The sequence below is a fragment of the Mobula birostris genome, chromosome 2 (assembly GCF_030028105.1).
Source record: "Mobula birostris isolate sMobBir1 chromosome 2, sMobBir1.hap1, whole genome shotgun sequence".
Taxonomy (NCBI): Eukaryota; Metazoa; Chordata; class Chondrichthyes; order Myliobatiformes; family Myliobatidae; genus Mobula; species Mobula birostris.
Genome location: NC_092371.1, coordinates 221,305,703 through 221,326,225, shown reverse-complemented (window position 1 = coordinate 221,326,225; position 20,523 = coordinate 221,305,703). Strand labels below are relative to the sequence as shown.

The 20,523-nt window shown below is 44.8% G+C and overlaps 1 protein-coding gene across 3 annotated transcripts in view; it reads right to left on the bottom strand.

The window, feature by feature from the left end:
* The window catches only part of LOC140194086 (adhesion G-protein coupled receptor F1-like), a 218,012-nt gene that overhangs the window by 63,051 nt on the left and 134,438 nt on the right, over positions 1 to 20,523 (bottom strand). For all 3 annotated transcript variants that reach the window (XM_072251506.1, XM_072251505.1, XM_072251507.1), the window contains exon 6: positions 6,656 to 7,138. In XM_072251506.1, the coding sequence (XP_072107607.1) occupies positions 6,656 to 7,138 (483 nt within the window). The remainder of the gene's footprint in view (positions 1 to 6,655; positions 7,139 to 20,523) is intronic.

Below are 20,523 nucleotides of genomic sequence, written 5' to 3'. Positions count from 1 at the left end.
TTATGGACAATGTGAGAGGGAGGATAGGCAGGTGATAAAGAACGTATACGCTCAGACTGATGGTTTGAAATTTGTCTATTTTAATGCAAGGAGGATCATAAACAAAACAGATGAGCTTAGAGAGTGGATCAGTACTTGGTGCTATGATGTTGTGGCCATTACAGAGACTTAGATGGCTCAGGGGCAGGAATGGTTACTTTGAGTGCAAGGCTTTAGATGTTTCAGAAAGGACAGGGAAGGAGGCAAAAGAGCTGGGGGCGTGGCACTGCTAATCAGTTAGTATCACGGCTGCAGAAAAGGAGGAAGTCATGGAGGGATTATCTACCGAGTCTCTGTGGTTGGAAGTTAGAACAGGAAGGGATCAATTACTCTACTGGGTATTTTTTATAGACCACCCAATAATAACAGGGACATAGAGGAGCAGATAGGGAGACAGCTTCTGGAAAGGTGTAATAATAACAGGGCTGTCGTGGTGGGAGACTTTAATTTCCCCAGTATTGATTGGCCTAGAAGAGGAGAGGCTGTATGTGATCTGGTGTTGGAAAATAAAACTGGTCAGGTGTCAGGTCTCTCAGTGGGAGAGCATTTTGGAGATAGTGATCGCAATTCTATCTCCTTTACCATAGCATTGGAGAGAGATAGGAACAGACAAGTTAGGAAAGCGTATAATGGGAGTAAAGGGAAAAAAGAAACTATCAGTCAAGAACTTGGAAGCATAAATTGGAAATAAATATTCTCAGGGAAATGTATGGCAGAAAAGTGGCACTTGTTCAGGGGATATTTGTGTGGTGTTCTGCATTGGTACATTCCAATGAGACGGAAAGGATGGTAGGGTACAGGAACTATGGTGTGCAAAGGCCATTGAAAATCTAATCAAGAAGAAGAGAAAAGCTTAGGAAAGGTTCAAAAACTAGGTAATAATAGAAATCTAGAAGATTGAGGCTCGCAGGAAGAAGCTTAAGAATGAAATTAGGAGAGTCAGAAGGGGCCATGAGAAGACCTTGGTGGAAAGGATTAAGGAAAAACCCCAAGGCACTCTACAAGTATGTGAAGAGCAAGAGGATAAGATGTGAGAGAATAAGACCAATCAAGTGTGACAATGGAAAAGTGTGTATGGAACTGGAGGAGGTAGCGGAAGTACTTAATGAAGACCCTGCTTCAGTATTCACTATGGAAAAGGACCTTTGCAATTGTAGGGATGACTTACAGCGAACTGAAAAGCTTGAATGTATAGACTAAGAAAGAGGATGTGCTGGAACTTTTGGAAAGCATCAAGTTGGATAAGACACCGAGACCAGATGAGGTGTACCCTCGGCTACTGTGGGAGGCAAGGGAGGAGATTGCTGAGCCTCTGGCAATAGTCTTTGCATCATCAATGAAGATGGGAGAGATTCCGGAGGATTGCAGGGTTGCAGAAGTTGTTCCCTTATTCAAGAAAGGGAGTAGAGATAGCCGGGAAATTATAGATCAGTGAGTCTTACTTCAGTGGTTGGTAAGTTGATGGAGAAGGTCCTGAGAGGCAGGATTTATGAACACTTATGAACACTTGGAGAGGCATAATGTGATTAGCAATAGTCAGTATGGCTTTGTCAAAGGCAGGTCATGCCTTACTAGCCTGACTGAGTTTTTTGAGGATGTGACTAAACATATTGATAAAGATAGAGCAGTGGATGTAGTGTATATGGATTTCAGCAAGGCATTTGATAAGGTACCCCATGCAAGGCTTATTGAGAATGTAAGGAGGCATGGGATCCAAGGGAATCTTGCTTTGTGGATCCAGAATTGGCTTGCCACACGAAGCAAAGAGTGGTTGTAGATGGGTCATACTCTGCATGGAGGTTGGTGACCAGTGGTGCGCCTCAGGGGTCTGTTCTGGGACACCTTTTCTTTGTGATTTTTATAAATGACCTGGATGAGGAAGTGAAGGTACGGGTTAGTAAATTTGCTGCTGACACAAAGGTTGGGGGTGTTGTGGATAACATGGAGGTTACAGTGGGACATCGATTGGATGCAAAACCGGGCTGAGAAGTGGCAGGTGGAGGCCAACCCAGGTAAGTATGAGGTGGTTCATTTTGGTAGGTCAAATATGATGACAGAATATCGTATTAATAGTAAGACTCTTGGCAGTGTGAAGGATCATTGGGATCTTCGGGTCCGAGTCCACAGAACACTCAAAGCTGCAGCGCAGGTTGACTGTGTGGCTAAGAAAGCATATGGTGCATTGGCCTTCATCAATCATGGGATTGAGTTTAGGAGCCGAGAGGTAATGTTACAGCCGTATAGAACCCTGGTCAGACCCCACTTGGAGTACTGTGCTCAGTTCTGGTCACCTCACTACAGGAAGGATGTGGAAACCATAGAAAGGGTGCAGAGGAGGTTTACAAGGATGTTAACTGGATTGGGGAGCATGCCTTATGAGAATAGGTTGAGTGTACTTGGCCTTTTCTCCTTGGAGCGATGGAGGATGAGAGGTGACCTGACAGAGTTGTATAAGATGAAGAGAGGCATTGATACACTTGAATCCTAGGGGGACCAATATCCTGGCAGGGAGATTAGCGGTGGCTACTGAGGTGACTTTAAACTAGAATGGTTGGGGGGTGGGAATCAAATTAAAGAGGCTAGGCGTGAGGAGGTTAGTTCACAACAGGGGGATGGAAACCAGTGCAGAGAGACAGAGGGGTGTAAAGTGAGGGTAGAAACAAAAAGTACTATGGAGAAAAGTAAAAGTGGCAGGCCGACAAATCCAGGGCAAGCATTAAAGAGGGCCACTTTTCAGCATAATTGTAAAAGGACTAAGAGAGTTGTAAAAGAGCGCCTGAAGGCTTTGTGTGTCAATGCAAGGAGCATTCATAATAAGGTGGATGAATTGAAAGTGCAGATTGTTATTAATGATTATGATATAGTTGGGATCACAGAGACATGGCTCCAGGGTGACCAGGGATGGGAGCTCAACGTTCAGGGATATTCAATATTCAGGAGGGATAGACATGAAGGAAGGGGAGGTGGGGTGGCGTTGCTGGTTAAAGAAGAGATTAACGCAATAGAAAGGAAGGACATAAGCCGGGAAGATGTGGATCGATATGGGTAGAGCTGCGTAACACTAAGGGGCAGAAGACGCTGGTGGGAGTTGTGTACAGGCCACCTAACAGTAGTAGTGAGGTCGGAGATGGTATTAAACAGGAAATTAGAAATGTGTGCAATAAAGGAACAGCAGTTATAATGGGTGACTTCAATCTACATGTAGATTGGGTGAACCAAATTCGTAAAGGTGCTGAGGAAGAGGATTTCTTGGAATGTATGCGGGATGGTTTTTTGAACCAACATGTCGAGGAACCAACTAGAGAGCAGGCTATTCTGGACTGGGTTTTGAGCAATGAGGAAGGGTTAATTAGTGATCTTGTCGTGAGAGGCCCCTTGGGTAAGAGTGACCATAATATGGTGGAATTCTTCATTAAGATGGAGAGTGACATAGTTAATTCAGAAACAAAGGTTCTGAACTTAAAGAGGGGTAACTTTGAAGGTATGAGACGTGAATTAGCTAAGATAGACTGGCAAATAACACTTAAAGGATTGACGGTGGATATGCAATGGCAAGCATTTAAGGATTGCATGGATGAACTACAACAATTGTTCATCCCAGTTTGGCAAAAGAATAAATCAGGGAAGGTAGTGCACCCGTGGCTGACAAAGGAAATTAGGGATAGTATCAATTCCAAAGAAGAAACATACAAATTAGCCAGAAAAAGTGGCTCACCTGAGCACCGGGAGAAATTCAGAGTTCAGCAGAGGAGGGCAAAGGGCTTAATTAGGAAGGGGAAAAAAGATTATGAGAGAAAACTGGCAGGGAACATAAAAACGGACTGTAAAAGCTTTTATAGATATGTAAAAAGGAAAAGACTGGTAAAGACAAATGTAGGTCCCCAGCAGACAGAAACGGGTGAATTGATTATGGGGAGCAAGGACATGGCAGACCAATTGAATAATTACTTTGGTTCTGTCTTCACTAAGGAGGACATAAATAATCTTCCAGGAATAGTATGGGACAGAGGGTCCAGTGAGATGGAGGAACTGAGCGAAATACATGTTAGTAGGGAAGTGGTGTTAGGTAAATTGAAGGGATTGAAGACAGATAAATCCCCAGGGCCAGATGGTCTGCATCCTAGAGTGCTTAAGGAAGTAGCCCAAGAAATAGTGGATGCATTAGTGATAATTTTTCAAAACTTGTTAGATTCTGGACTAGTTCCTGAGGATTGGAGGGTGGCTAATGTAACTCCACTTTTTAAAAAAGGAGGGACAGAGAAACCGGGGAATTATAGACCGGTTAGCCTAACGTCGGTGGTGGGGAAACTGCTGGAGTCAGTTATCAAGGATGTGATAACAGCACATTTGGAAAGTGGTGAAATGATCGGACAAAGTCAGCATGGATTTGTGAAAGGAAAATCATGTCTGACGAATCTCATAGAATTTTTTGAGGATGTAACTAGTAGAGTGGATAGGGGAGAACCAGTGGAAGTGGTATATTTGGATTTTCAAAAGGCTTTTGATAAGGTCCCACACAGGAGATTAGTGTGCAAACTTAAAGCACACGGTATTGGGGGTAAGGTATTGGTGTGGGTGGAGAATTGGTTAGCAGACAGGAAGCAAGGAGTGGGAATAAACGGGACCTTTTCAGAATGGCAGGCGATGACTAGTGGGGTACCGCAAGGCTCAGTGCTGGGACCCCAGTTGTTTACAATATATATTAATGACTTGGATGAGGGAATTAAATGCAGCATCTCCAAGTTTGCGGATGACATGAAGCTGGGTGGCAGTGTTAGCTGTGAGGAGGATGCTAAGAGGATGCAGTGTGATTTGGATAGGTTGGGTGAGTGGGCAAGTTCATGGCAGATGCAATTTAATGTGGATAAATGTGAAGTTATCCACTTTGGTGGCAAAAATAGGAAAACAGATTATTATCTGAATGGTGGCCGATTAGGAAAAGGGGAGGTGCAACGAGACCTGGGTGTCATTATACACCAGTCATTGAAAGTGGGCATGCAGGTACAGCAGGCGGTGAAAAAGGCGAATGGTATGCTGGCATTTATAGTGAGAGGATTCGAGTACAGGAGCAGGGAGGTACTACTGCAGTTGTACAAGGCCTTGGTGAGACCACACCTGGAGTATTGTGTGCAGTTTTGGTCCCCTAATCTGAGGAAAGACATCCTTGCCATAGAGGGAGTACAAAGAAGGTTCACCAGATTGATTCCTGGGATGGCAGGACTTTCATATGAAGAGAGACTGGATGAACTGGGCTTGTACTCGTTGGAATTTAGAAGATTGAGGGGGGATCTGATTGAAACGTATAAGATCCTAAAGGGATTGGACAGGCTAGATGCAGGAAAATTATTCCCGATGTTGGGGAAGTCCAGAACGAGGGGCCACAGTTTGAGGATAGAGGGGAAGCCTTTTAGGACCGAGATTAGGAAAAACTGCTTCACACAGAGAGTGGTGAATCTGTGGAATTCTCTGCCACAGGAAACACTTGAGGCCAGTTCATTGGCTATATTTAAGAGGGAGTTAGATATGGTCCTTCTGGTTAAAGAGATCGGGGGTATGGAGGGAAGGCTGGTACAGAGTTCTGAGTTGGATGGTCAGCCATGATCATACTGAATGGCGGTGCAGGCTCAAAGGGCCGAATGGCCTACTCCTGCACCTATTTTCTATGTTTCTATATTAGCTAGGAGAGGATTGGATTGTCTTCTCTGGAGTGTCAGAGACTGAGGGGTGACCTGGTAGACATATATAAACCTATGAGAAGCAACATAAGGTAGATAGTCAGAGTCCTTATCCCAGAGTGGAAATGGCAGATATGTACCAGGGGTCATAGCTTTAAGGTGAGAGAAGAAATATTTAGACAGGCACATCAATATGTAGGGAATGAAGGGATATAGACCATAATTTAATTTGGCATCATGATCAGCATAAATGCTGTTGGTCAAGGGGCCTGTTCCTGTGCTGTACTCTTCCTCATGCTATGATGGGTGTTGGGTACAAACTAACCTATGCTGTTTTTACAAGATAGTGCTTCAAATACCTTAAGATGACAGTTTTAAGTATTTCGTTTCTTCAGGCAAAGGCATAACTGAGATCAAATATTGTTCTACTTTTCTTTGAAGAGCAAAGAATCTACCCAAAGCCTCTAAAGCAGCCTTACTCCCCTGAACTCCCGTCGTGGTAGGAGGTAGAAACGGGAAGTGCGGTGAGTGGGAACTATAAGGTTGGTAGCAGTGGATGATGTTAGTCCTGACGAAGGGTCTCGGCCCGAAACGTCGACTGTACCTCTTCCTAGAGATGCTGCCTGGCCTGCTGCGTTCACCAGCAACTTTTATGTGTGTTGCTTACTCCTCTGAATATCAATTTTCTGGATGTTTTTAATAAAGGCATATAGCTGAATCCTAAAGCCAATTATTTAGTGTGATGGATTTTGATCACATAGATATTAGTGTCATTAAGTTATATTACGATCATAAACTCAGTACTAGTTCAGTAATATTATCATTACATTTGCCATTGTTACACAGTGCAGCATTATTTCTGCTGGTTCATTGAAATAACATCTTTCTCACAAACAGTTCAGACTTTTCTCGCTAACGAGGGAGAAACATGTTCAACATACCTCCTTGTGGTGATGTAGCTGATGTTGATGTAGTTTTTGATGTTGACATACCTGTTGATGATGATGTACTTGTTGATGTTGATGTACTTAATGATGACATAGCTCTTGATGATGACATATTTGTTGATGTACTTGATGACGTACCTTTTGATGATGATGTACTTGTTGATGTTGATGTACTTGATGATGACGTACCTGTTGATGATGACATAGCTCTTGATGATGATGTACTTGTTGATGTTGATGTACTTGATGATGACATAGTTGTTGATGTTGACGTTGTTGTGACGGTTGTCTGTGTAGCATTTTGTGTGGGTATGACGTCACAGAATTCCCCCTCTATTGGGTAGCCTCTGATGCATTTACAGGTTTGGTCTGCTGTAGTATTTGCTCCGCAAGACTGACGCATTTTACAAAGTGTTGAGTTCCAAGTAAATTCAGTGATGCATGTACATTGAATTTCATTGTTCACCAACTGGCAGACTAGGGAAAGAAAAATTCATCTCAAATGGGTGTTACTTAATTTCCTGCCAAATGGGTTGAGGAAGCCTGTACCAATTTTTAAATTATTACTTTTTGCATTGGACTTGACCAAGCTAATGTCAATTTGGCCTAAGATAATGTTAAGCTTCATCAGTTCACTCTCAGATTGAAATAATAGGCACAATTCTCTGATACGGGACATAATCTGGTTTATCACACATTTGTCGAAGGAATTATCATGGTATCCTTATCCAAACTGATTGGCTGCACACTGGTCAATGTCTGTCTTGATGTAATCCAAGAGTTGATGGATTAATGATTATAATTTTTGATTTCTTATATTAATAATGACAAATTATGATTAGAAAGTTTCATTTCATCATTCTAGCTGAACAGATTCGAATATATGCACGTACAGGTGACACTAGAACAGCTGTTAACACATGTTTTGACTAACTTTAGCTCTGTTCATCCTCTAACTTTTTCACACTGAAGACATTCACTGCATATATTCATCTACCCCACAGTGTTCATCTCAAATGGGATATGTTTCCTTAACCACTAAGGAACTGGGTGTCAGACATTCAACCAGAAAGAATTCAGAACAAAGTGTGGCATTTATTTTGCAGGAAATAATTGTAATAAAAGTAAAAATTATGATAAGAAAATTTTTCTAATATCATATGGTGGTTATGTTATTGAACTATTATCTAGAATCACATGTAGGCCATTACAGGGCAGAATGGAAGATTTCCTTCCCTGAAGAACATTAAGTAACCAGATAAGTTTAATTTTAGTTAAATAACTCAGTAATCTTCAGAAGTATTTTATTTATCATTGGTAACGCTGTTTTATATTCCATACCTTTTAAAATATTGAATTTAAATGCCATGATCCATGAAATTTGAACCCATGCCTCTGATCTCTGTATGTGTAAAGTGAAAATTGGTTTAAATGCACTCTGGTTGAATGCCCAAGTTGGACGGTCTTTCATCGATTCTGTTATGGTTATTATTCTATAGATTTATTGAGGATGCCCACAATAGATGAATCTCAAATGACATATGCAGTACGTCCTTTGATAATAAATTTACTTTGAACTTTGAAATGAATTCAATTAGAGGTGGATTCTTTTAAATTATTCTTCACTCTCTGCAATCCATACTTTATACAGTATGCACACCATTAGTTAAAAAAAGATTTTTTAATAAAGCTTGTTTTTAAAATTCTTTTATGAAAGTGTAATCCTCAGGTTCGGTGAGCTGCATTTGGTGGGGACAGTCGCTGCCCCCATCAAAATGATGAAATCTCGTTTGTGTGCATGCTGCATGATGTGTTTCCCTGTTAAAACTCAGTACCATGAAAGATCAGACCGTACACCATGTGCAATTAAACAATTGAGCTTTACAATTCTTAAGATGGCTATGAGGGTTAGTACAGAAAACAGAAAGAAAAAGGGCCCATTTTAATGGAACAGTCTATTGTGCACGTTGGAGCTAATGGTTTTCTGTCCTTGAAGTTAAGAAAGCTTATGGAGTGTTAACTTTCATAAGTCGAGGGATAAGAGTTTAAGAGTCGCGGGGTAATGATGCAGCTCTATAAAACTCTGGTTAGGCCACACTTGGAGTACTGTGTCCAGTTCTCATCGCCTCACTATAGGAAGGATGTGGAAGCATTGGAAAGGGTACAGAGGAGATTTACCAGGATGCTGCCTGGTTTAGAGGGTATGCATTATGATCAGAGATTAAGGGAGCTAGGGCTTTACTCTCTAGAGAGAAAGAGGATGAGAGGAGACATGATAGAGGTATACAAGATATTAAAAGGAATAGATAGAGTGGATAGCCAGCGACTCTTCCCCAGGGCACCACTGCTCAATACAAGAGGACATGGCTTTAAGGTAAGGGGTGGGAAGTTCAAGGGGGATATTAGAGTGGTTGGTGCGTGGAATGCACTTCCTGAGTCAGTGGTGGAGGCAGATACACTAGTGAAATTTAAGAGACTACTAGACAGGTATATCGAGGAATTTAAGGTGGCGGGGGGGGGGGGTTATATGGGAGGCAGGGTTTAAGGGTTGGCACAACATTGTGGGCCAAAGGGTCTGTACTGTGCTGTACTCTTCTATGTTCTATGTTCTGTGAATTCCCCATTGATTTTGTCCGAGCACCCTTGACTTGCGGACCCTCAGTCTAAGTCCTCTCCACCCTGCGGTCTACCAGGTCGCTCCTCTCATGTCTTCTCTCTCCATCTCTCGCCGAAAACATACCACAAGTACCTCCTCTCAGACACACAAGAAAGAAACAACATGCCTCTCATTGGATGGCGCACATTCCAAAGCCCCCGTTATCTGCAGTCATAACCCAAATACTGCTGCTACAGAGAAACCATTACATTAGCAGTGAAACCTTACAGAGCATTACAATCTTCCCCCACCCCCACCAAATTTAGTCATGTCCTTATGACGTTGAGATTTTTCACCAATCCTTCCTGTAAAGCACGAAGTCCAACCCAGGTGTAAAAGGTAGTGACGTAGCACCCACAGCGGCAGGGGCCACACTCTGTTCCCCCGGTGCTACGTAGGCCAGCCTATCCGGTGGTCTCCTATTTCTCTGAGAACTCTGTTCCTCCTCATCTACCTCTTCATGTTCCAGCACTACTAGGGATAATTCTGGTCTACCTGGCGAGACCTCCCTCGGCCTATCACTCATGCCCACCTACACATCTGACCCCTCTGTCCCTTGGCTAAGCCCCATTTCATCCCTTGCAGGGTCCCGCTGCAACCCAGGCTGTCCACCGATAGCCCACCACCACTCCCCCCCCCCCGATTTCATCTGACTCAGCGTGAGAAGGGTTGTGAGTCTCTTCCTCAGTCAGTGGGGAGTTAGCAAAAGGCAGCATATATCACACCTCCATGTCCTCATCCTCCGAATCAGTGGCGGGGGCCAGCCTAACCTCTCATGTTGCTGGTCCTGCAGTCACCCTACGTCACTGCAGAGCCCTCTTACGAGGTGTAGGCTCCAAGTTGGGCTCTGGGTCAACCTGAACCTCTTGTCCCAAAGGCAGAAGGTGCTTCCAATGGAGAATCTTGACAGGCCCATTCCCATTCTCTGGTTTCACCCAGAAAACTGGTACATTTAGCATCTGACTCTCCAGTACATAGGGCGTAGCTGCCCAGCAGTTGGCCAATTTGTGCTTCCCAGATAGCCCCCAATTCCTTACGAGGACTCAGTCTCCCGGCAGGTGTTGGGAGAACCTAATCTTTTGATCATACCTCCTCTTATTTCCTTGATTCTGCTTGGCAGCCGCAACCTCAGCTAATTCATAAGCCTTTTCCAGCTCTCTTCTCATATCAGGCACATACTTTAGATGAGTCTTCCGTGACAGGCCGTCCTCGCCAGTCCCAAAACAGAGGTCAATGGGCAACCTCGCCTCGCGCCCAAACATCAGATAATATGGCGAGTACTCAGTAGCTTCATTTTGGGTACAGCTGTAACAGTGGACCAGATGTCCAACATGTTGACTCCATCTGCTGTTACTTATCTCCAGGGTCTGAGCATGTCTAGCAAGGTCTGATTAAACCTCTCGGGCCGGAGATCACCCTGCAGGTGATAAGGAGTAGTCCTCGACTTCTCGACTCTGAGCATGGTCAGTAACTCATGGGTGAGCCTGCTCTTGAAATCCTGTCCCTGATTACTATGTGGCCTGGGGAGGCCATAATAAATGAAATACTTCTCCTATAACACTTTGGCCACTATGGACACCCTCTGGCCCTTGGTAAAGAAGCCTGCATGTATCTGGTGTCGTGATCCGTGATGACTAAGACATTCGCCGTGTTGCTGGCATCTGACTCTATTGACAGGAAATCCATACACACCAGGTAAAGGGGCCCCGCACTCTGCAAATGGGACAATGGAGTGACCCTCGTAGGCAGCGTCTTCCCCTGTATGCATCGAATGCATGACTTGCAGTATTTTTCAACCCCTGGCTTCATTCGGGGCCAGTAAAACCGGTCTCTGAGCAATCCATAGATCTTTTCAACCCCTAAATGTCCAGAATCATCATGAAGTGACTTCAGTGCAATCCTCAAACACTTCTCGGGCAGAACCAGCTGGGAACGCTGAGGTCGGTCCGGGGGTGATGTGACCCGCTATGGGATCTGGTTCCTCAACTCCAACCTGGGCCACTCTCTCAGTAATGGAGACACCCTAGCGTGTTTCGTCTTCTCTGCCTGAGGCATGTCTCCCTTTTCGACCGCTGACCAAATGGTACCCATGCCTGGGTCATCTTGCTGAGCAGCTGCCACTTCCCCAGGACTCAATTACAATAACTGGTTTGTCTGCAGAGCAGTCAGGTCACAGTAAGCTGGTGGAAAGGCGTCATCAGAAGCCCCCAATTGATCTACCGCTCAAACCTGCCCTTGCTTTCTGTCCACCTTCAAACTGAAGACAAACTGACACATGCCTTTCACCCCTAGGGCAGGAACGCTCCCCTACTCTTCGCCCCGGTCAGCTATTCATGTGCACGTCGGGACAAAGCATCAGCATCAATGTTTCTGCTTTTCGGCCGGTGCTTCACGCTGAAATCATAGGCAGACAACGCTGCCAACCACCGATGGCCTGTGGCATCCAGTTTCACGAAGGTCAGGATATAAATTAGGGGAATGGTATCCATCCTGACCTCAAATTTGGCCCTGTAAAGGTAGTTACTGAGCTTATCCACCACAGCTCATTTCAATGCCAGAAACTCCAACTTGTGCATGGGATAGTTTTTCTTAGAGCGACAGACTCGGGCTGACAAATGCAACAGGTCTCAACCCCGTGCCCTGATCCTGATACAGGACACCCCCTAAGCCTTCTCGCTGGCATCCGTATGTAGTACGTGTGGCAATCGGGGGACTACAAAAGCCAGCACAAGTGCCTGGGTCAGCAGCTCCTTTAATGACTGAAAGGCCTCTTCGCATTTCACATCCCACCTCATCCAAAAGGCTCCAAAGGACTAAGATATCTTTTACCCTCCTCTCCTTTTGTCCTCCTCCCTTTCTTCCCCAAGGGAGGGTAACCACACAGAAGCTGATTTAATGGGTGACTCACTTTTGTGTAGCCCCTCACAAACCTCCGATAGTAACCACAGAACCCAAGGAACGAGTGCAAACTATTCACAGTCTGGGGCCTTGGCCAGGTGGTCACCGCCTCTATCTTAGATGGAGACTACTCCATCCCCTGAGACTATGTGCCCAACATAGCTAACAGACATCTTGCATAACTGGCACTTGTCCAGAGAAAGTTTTAACACTTCAGCTTTCAGTCAGCCCAGTACCTTCAGTAGCCTCGCTTCATGTTCTTTCAAGGTGGACCCAAACACTGAGGTCATCCAGATACACCACTACCTCAAGCAAGTTCAGGCTCCCCTCCGTTTTCTCCATGACCCGCTGGAAGGTTGCCGGGGCTCCCGATATGCCCTGGGGCATCCTTTTGAACTGGAGGAATCCTAATGGACATATAAATGCCGTCTTCTCTTTGTCAGCCTCACTCATGGGGGTCTGGTAATATCCACTCCTCAAGTCCAGCACACTGAACCACTTTGCACCACTCAGACAAGCCAATATGTCTTCGATTTGTGGGACCATATACTGGTCAGGGACTGTACGCATGTTCAGAGACCTATAATCCACACACATCCGTACCTTCCCATTTTTCTTTCGGGCCACTAACTTTGGGGATGCATAGGGGTGTTGGGTCTCGGTGATGACCCCAGCTTCCTTCAACTTACACAAATGCACCTCTGCAGGAGCTAGTCGTCACTCGGATAGTGTGATAAGTACTTTTGGAACAACCCACATTAAACTCGTCAGTGGAAAAGACACCTTCCAGCGTCAACATCTTCTCTATCCATCTTCTCTTCCAGTCCACAGGTACCGCGTTGTCCCTGAGGTTGAAGGAGTCAGTGGTCAACTTGCTCCTGTTTACAGAGGGTTTCTCCCCGGCTTGTCTCACCAGGACGCTCGACACCATCGTCACCAGGAACTGATGTGCTAGAGGCATCCCCCGCTTGAAAGTGACCTCCCTCTTCGCAATGTTCCTGACAATCACTGCCATCCTGCTCGCCTGTACAACCAAGGGCTCCTGCAGGTCAAGCCTCACTAGTTTCCCAACTCCTCCTCATGGTCTTCTGGAGTGTCCACTAAGAGTTCCTCGCTCTCAGGCACTCTGGGGAAATTTGGTGGTCCCCATCACTCTCGCTACTTCCCCAGGCCATACCACGATCAGCTTTAAATGGGTAAACCAGACCATCCCTCATCTAAATTTGCTATCCGGCCTAATGCACCCACACACTTCCTCAAAAGCAGCCCAAAGCACCGGGTGCATGGACAGTATTCCCAGAAAGCTCTTCCCAGCTTTCTCCTTGTATGCACCCACGAGCCTCCTCACAAGAAGGGTGTTGGTCCCCACCAGAATTGAAATGCCACCCTTCTCAATGGGGCCTGGACAAACCAGCACTAATGTATCAAGGACCTCAGCCACTTCCACATTGGCCCCCAAAAACTCCAGTTTCACTGACAAATCAGCATCATATGGATAATCACCAGCACTAAGACCCCAGATCTCCAGTGCACTGAATGGTGTCAATGGTAAATGCTTCAGATACCGGTTGTAAAACGAATGGTACAGCAACGCAACCTGCGACCCAGTATTGAGTATGGCTTCAGCATAAATACCCTCTATCCGTAGCGACACGCTGGAGCATGGTCCTACTAAGCCTTCAGGAATAGGGTCTTTCACTTTCGGGGGTTCCTTGGTATATTGTTGGGAATGTGATCCCCCAGAGTCACCAGGCCATTTCCTCTCTGGGTCTCCTCTAAGTTTCCCAACGTCTCTCTCTCTCTGCTTAGGTACCCGAGGGATCGCTCTCCGAGGAGCTTCCCGCCGCTCATACTCCTACCTGAGGTGTCCCTCTTCACCACAGTTACAGCAGACAATACCAGCCACCACCACCCCTTCTCACGGAACCCTGGCCACCAGCAGCCCTCTGCATAGTCCGTCCACTTAGGGGGCCCACCTCTCTATCCGTCCCATCATACGGGGGGTGGGGGCACACCCACTGATAACAACCAGGACATGTCAGTTCTCAACTCTGCTACAATCTCCTTTACCATCCCCCGAGCTGGGCTAGCCCTGGCCACTTCACCACAAGGGGCTACTACCGAGGACCGTACCCTGCTGACGGAGCTCTCCCACAGTTCTGACGCGTTCTCCTCCTCCTGTACCTCTCTGATCAGCTAACAAAAGAGGAAGGGGCACATCTTAGGTGGAGACCCCAAGCAATCAGGTCCTGGGACTGGGCCATTCTTAACTGATTCACCTCAGCCGCCTGAATGGCCCCTCTGCACCACAAGCAACTTAACTGCTTCTCTAGCTGAAAAATGTAGGCAGAAAGCTTCTCCCCCGCCCCTGCCACATGTCTGAAACCCCGCCATTGGGCTCCTTGTTGTGCCAAATGCATTTTCCATATAATAGGCAGCATTAGCTAGGGGATACCAGGTTTTCACAGCTCTCATCACGTCAATGGCCCGCCCCCTCAAACTCTCAACCAATTTCTGTCGCTTTACATCATCAGAGCACTGTCACTAATCTAACAACTGAGAGGTCTGCTCCGCCCATGTCACATACTCCTCTTCCCCCTCAGGGGTGGGCATTATTCCAGAGAACATTCTTAGCTTCTGGTGGGGACCCTTTGCCTGTGTACTGGGCCACTTATTCACCAGAGAGGTAAGGGCTGATGCCAACTCAGAACTTCCACTCTTCACTGGGGGACGGGGACTACTTAGATATTCCAAATCCAACCACTCTTTCCCCTCACACTTCAGAAATGATAGAACCCTGCCTTTGAAGTCTCCGCCCCCAGCTACGGGAACCTTGACTTGTGACTCGGCCCACTCCACTACATTCTTTCTCCCTGACAGTATGGACATTCCATGGCCCCGCATCCCCTGGGGCACCGATAGTAGTGGGCAGCTCCACTGCCGTTGCATCAGCACTAGTCTGCAGTAAAGACCATAAGACCATAAGACAAAGGAGCAGAAGTCGGCCATTCGGCCCATCGAGTCTGCTCCGCCATTTTATCATGAGCTGATCCATTCTCCCATTTAGTCCCACTCCCCCGTCTTCTCACCACAACCTTTTATGCCCTGGCTACTCAGATACCTATCAATCTCTCCCTTAAATACACCCAATGGCTTGGCCTCCACTGCTGCCCGTGGCAACAAATTCCATAGATTCACCACCCTCTGACTAAAAAAATTTCTTCGCATTTCTGTTCTGAATGGGCGCCCTTCAATCCTTAAGTCATGCCCTCTCGTACTAGACTCCCCCATCATGGGAAACAACTTTGCCACATCCACTCTGTCCATGCCTTTCAACATTCGAACATTCGAAACGAGGTCTGTGCCTGCCATTTTATCAAACCTCCATTCCGTAATTGTAACTTTGCCAACAACTTTAACAGTCGAATTAACAATTCATCCGGACTACAAATATCTACGCCACTCAACACACGCATTAGTTACCGATAACCCTATGGAGGCACACCACTGCTCCACTCCAGCAGCGTCCATACCAGCACAGACTTAAACACACAACCCACTGGTTCAATGTTCAGGGCAATCACACAGCATCCAACTAAATCAATCCCAGACAAGCCCCCACAATTGTAACTCCCAGGTTTGGTGGGCTGTGTTAATCTAGTGGAAGACAGTCGCTGCCCCTGCCAAACAGATGAAATCTCATTTGTGTGAATTCTGCATGATGTGGTTCCCGGTTAGAACTCAGTACCACAGAAGATCAGATGGTACACCATATGCAGTTAAACAATTGAGCTTTATAATTCTTAAGTTGGCTATAGGGTTAATACAGAAAACAAAGAAAAAGGGCTCATTTTAATGGAACAGTCTACTGTGCACGTTGGAGCTCACGTTTTCCATCCTTGAATTCCCCATTGATTTCTTCCGACCCGCGGACCCTCACTCCAACTCTGCTGTGCCCTGCGGTCTACCAACTCACTCCTCTCACGCCTTCTCTCTTCATCTCTCGCTGACAAGGTTTCATTAGCAGTGAAACCTTACAGAGGAGCCATTACATTAACAGTGAAACCTTACAGAGCGTTACATAAGCTTCATTGTGCTATGAAAGGAGATGAATGGAAGTTTGTTTCTCATTGTGCAAGCCTAGTGACAATTCGATGTCAAGACATATTCATTGCTAAGCAACTTCTGGCCACTAGATGGAGAAATATGCTTGACTTTGAAATCAATGAAAATTGAACTGAAAATGCATATAACTCTTAAATTGACCACTTGGTTGCTAAAATTGAGAATTATTTCCTTTGGTTCAAACACAATGTTTGCACAACGTGCACTCCTCAACATATGCCTATCACTATAATGATTATTTTGTCAAATTATAAGTATGGTCATTGTGTTGGTGATGTGAAAACTTAACAACTTTTTGAGTTTTGCTCCTTTGTTTCCCTTCTTCCCAGAAGGTCCAGGAATGCAAATAAGACACAAGAAATCTAATATTTTATTGATAAACCTCATCTCCATCGTGAGACCTGACAGTAATTCCTGGCTGGCGGTCTGATATGTGGCACTCTAGCAAGCCTGATTCATTTGTCACAGAATGTCAGTGTCATTTTTCGTCAGCGGCATTGGTAAGCGATTGGGAGCTAGTTTCACCCCACACTTGCCTGTAATGTAGCAGTGTTCCACTTTCAGTCTCTAACTAACTCTGCAAACAGACTGGGGTCAATCAGGCGACCCTCAGACTGTCAGATGGGAATGTGCAACTCCAAGGTTGTCACAGGGATCAGTGCTGAGGTATTAGTTACTCACAGCCTAAAATCATGATTCCTCCAGGAGGACCACAACTTTGCCATAGGGCTTGGTGTCTTGTGTGCCTCAATGATCAGGAGACCTATTTTGGCTGGAGTCAGGGCCTTGTGCTTTTGCACTTGATAGGGTAACCTATGGCAAACAGGTCAAAGGGTAGAGTGGTCCACTGATCCTCCAAGTTCAAGGGTTCAGCTCAGTGCTACCAACCCTGACTGGTCAAATAAACAGTTGTTACAGAGACAGCAATGAACAAACCCTTCTCTGCAGATAGAGATGGTGGACCTTCACTGCTGCCCTAAACACCACTCATGTAACAGGCAGTAAGTAAGTATAATAATGATTAAGATGAAAGAAACAAGTGTATTGAATTAACATTTACTGATAATACATAAAAATAGATGGGAAAAGGAGTTGTGAGTAGCAAAATGGTCATAAATTAGATTTCACCTATTCCTGATATATTACGGGGTGCTCTCAGATGTAAAGACAGACCAGAAAGGATTTTCAAAGTAAAGTTTACCTAAGAAAACCATTTAACTGGTTGCACCTATGTTCTTTTGTTAAAAGAATATACAGTAAGTGCAAGCATTTCCCAAATGCAGATGAATATGGGTATTCCAGTGTACGTATACGGGAAGTTACCTCATCAATCCCACTCTGTTACTAGGAGGCTTGTCAGAGCTCAGACCTAATGTGCACCTTCTTGGCCGACATGGGTGACAGCTGTAAAGTGGGACAAAATCAGAGGGTGGGAACAGAGAGCAGAAGAAGTCACTAGAGTGATTGGAGGCATTTCTTGTGACAGTCTGACCCAATGGAGGCATTTCTTGTGACAGTCTGACCCAAATGGCCCAATGCCAGACATAGAATAATGACAGCGGAAATGATCACTGCACTTTTTACTGAGATCCATAACATGGAGATAATACAATCTTCAATCTTTTTGGAGAAAATCACAATGGAACAAAATGATTGGGAGATTTGAGAGAGGTCTACAAAATTGAGGGGAATAGATGGGGTTAAAGCAAGGAGGCTTTTTCCACTGAGATTGAGTGAGACTACAATTAGAGGTCATGGGTTGAGAGTGAATGGTGAAATGTTTAAGGGGAATATAAGGGGAAAATTCTTCACTCAGAGGGTGGTGAGAGCGTGCAATGAGCTGCCTACACAAGTGGTGGATGCGGGTTCAATTTCAACATTTAAGATAAATTTGAATAGGTACGTGGATGGGAGGAATATGGAGGGCTATAGTCCAGGTGCAGGTTGATGGAACAGGGCAGTTTAAATGGTTTAGCATGAACTAGATTGGCTGAAAGATCTACTTCTACGCTGTAGTTTTCTATGACTCTATTGCAGCAAAGTATGCAGCAAACCATCTATTCCACAGATGGATCATCTGACTCTGATTCCAATTCTGACTTTCAGAAAGATGCTGTCTGGCTACAAGAAGGATTTCTTGTTGAATGTGAGTGTAAAGGAAAAGCCATAGGTAGTGACTTTTAAAGGCAATTTTAAAGTAACAGTATAAGTGCAAATGTTATACAAAAAATAACAGTGCACCAAATCATTTTGCAGTCAGAAATTGCTACTCTATTTTTCCAAGGAGCAAGGCTTGCAGGCTGCAGATGATTAGGAAATAAATATCCAAGGATATCAGGTAATACAAAAGGATAGGCAGGAAGGTACGAGGTGGGGTAGTGCTCTTAATTAAGGATGAGACCAGGGTGATAGTGAGAGGCAATATAAGATCTAAGGAACAGAATGTTGAATACATCTGGGTAGCGATTAGGAATCGTTAAGGGAAAAAATCACTGGTGGGAGTTGTCTGTTGGCCGCTGAATAATAACATTACAGTGGCACAGGCAATAAACAGAAATATCTGAGGCATGTAAGATGGAAACAGCAGTTATCATGGGGAACATTAACTTGAACATAGATTGGGTGAATCAAGTTGGTCGAGGCAGTCTTGAGGAGGATTTCATAGAATGCATCTATGATGGCTTTCTTGAACAGCATGTTACTGAACCTACAAGGGATCGTACTATCTTGGATCTGGTCCTGTGAAATGAGATAGGTAAAGTTAGTGATCTTGTAGTTAGGGATCCTCTTGAAAAGGTGATTGAATTTCTCATACAAATGGGAGGGTGCAATTGTTCAATCTAAGACTAATGCATTATGTCTAAACAAAGAAGACTACAACGGGATGAGCAAGGAGTTGGATAGGGAATACTGGGAACACAGGCTATATGGTGGGATGGTTGAGGAACAGTGGAAGACTATCAAAGAGATTTTTCATGGTGCTCAAAAAAAGTATATTCCAGTTAAAAGCAAGGACAGTAAGGGTGGGGAGAGCCAGCCTTGGATAACTAAGGAAATAAAAGAAGGAATCAAACTGAAAACTTGTGCATACAAAGTCACAAGAGTAGTGGGAAAATGGAAGACTGGGAAAACATTAAAAAGCAACAAAGTACCATATAAAAAATTATATAAAGCAGAAAAAGGTGACTAAAGTGAATGTAGGTCGCTTGGAGGACGAGAAGAGGGAATTGATATTGGGTAATGAGGAAATGGCCGAGGCTTTGAATGACTATTGTGTGATGGAGGACACATCTAACATATCAAAGAGAGATCTTATGGATGTGATGGGAGATGAGGACCTCGATACAATAGCTATCACTAAATTGGTAGTGCTGAGCAAACTTGTGGGCCTGAAGACAGATAAGTCCCCTGGTCCTGATGGAATGCATCCCAGGGTACTGAAAAAAATGGCAGAAATTACATTAGAGGCTTTGGTGATGATTTACCAAATTTCTTTGGAATCTGAGCAGGTCCCAACAGCTTCGAAGACAGTGAATGTCATGTCACTGTTCAAAAAAGGATGTAGGCAAAAGGAAGGCAACTATAGGCCAGTTAGTTGAACATCTGTAGTTGGGAAAATACTTGAATCTATCATTGAAGTAGCAAGGCATCTGGAAAGAAATGGATCCATCAGGCAGATGCAGCATGGATTCAGTAAAGGCAGGTCCTCTTTGACAAACTTACTGGAGCTCTTTGATGGATTAAGTGCAGTGGATAGAGGGGAACAGATGGACGTTATTTACTTGGATTTCCAGAAGACATTTGATAAGATGTCAAATAAAAGACATATCCATAAGATAAGGATGCATAGAGTTGGAGGATGATGTTTTACCTTAGATAGAGGATTGGTTAACTAACAGAAAGCAGAGAGTTGGGATACGAGTGTTACTCTGGTTAGCGATCAGTGGTGAGCAGTGTGCCACAGGGGTCAGTGCTGGGCTCACAACTCTTCATGATATACATTAACAATCTGGAAGAGTGGACTAGGTGTAGTGTATCTAAGTTCGCCGATGATACAAAATTCACTGGAAATGTAAATTGTGCAGAAGATATGGAGAGTCTGCAGGGAAATATAGATAGGTTAAGTGAGTGGGCAAGGGTCTGACTGATGGAGTACAATGTTGGTAAATGTGAGGTTATCCAC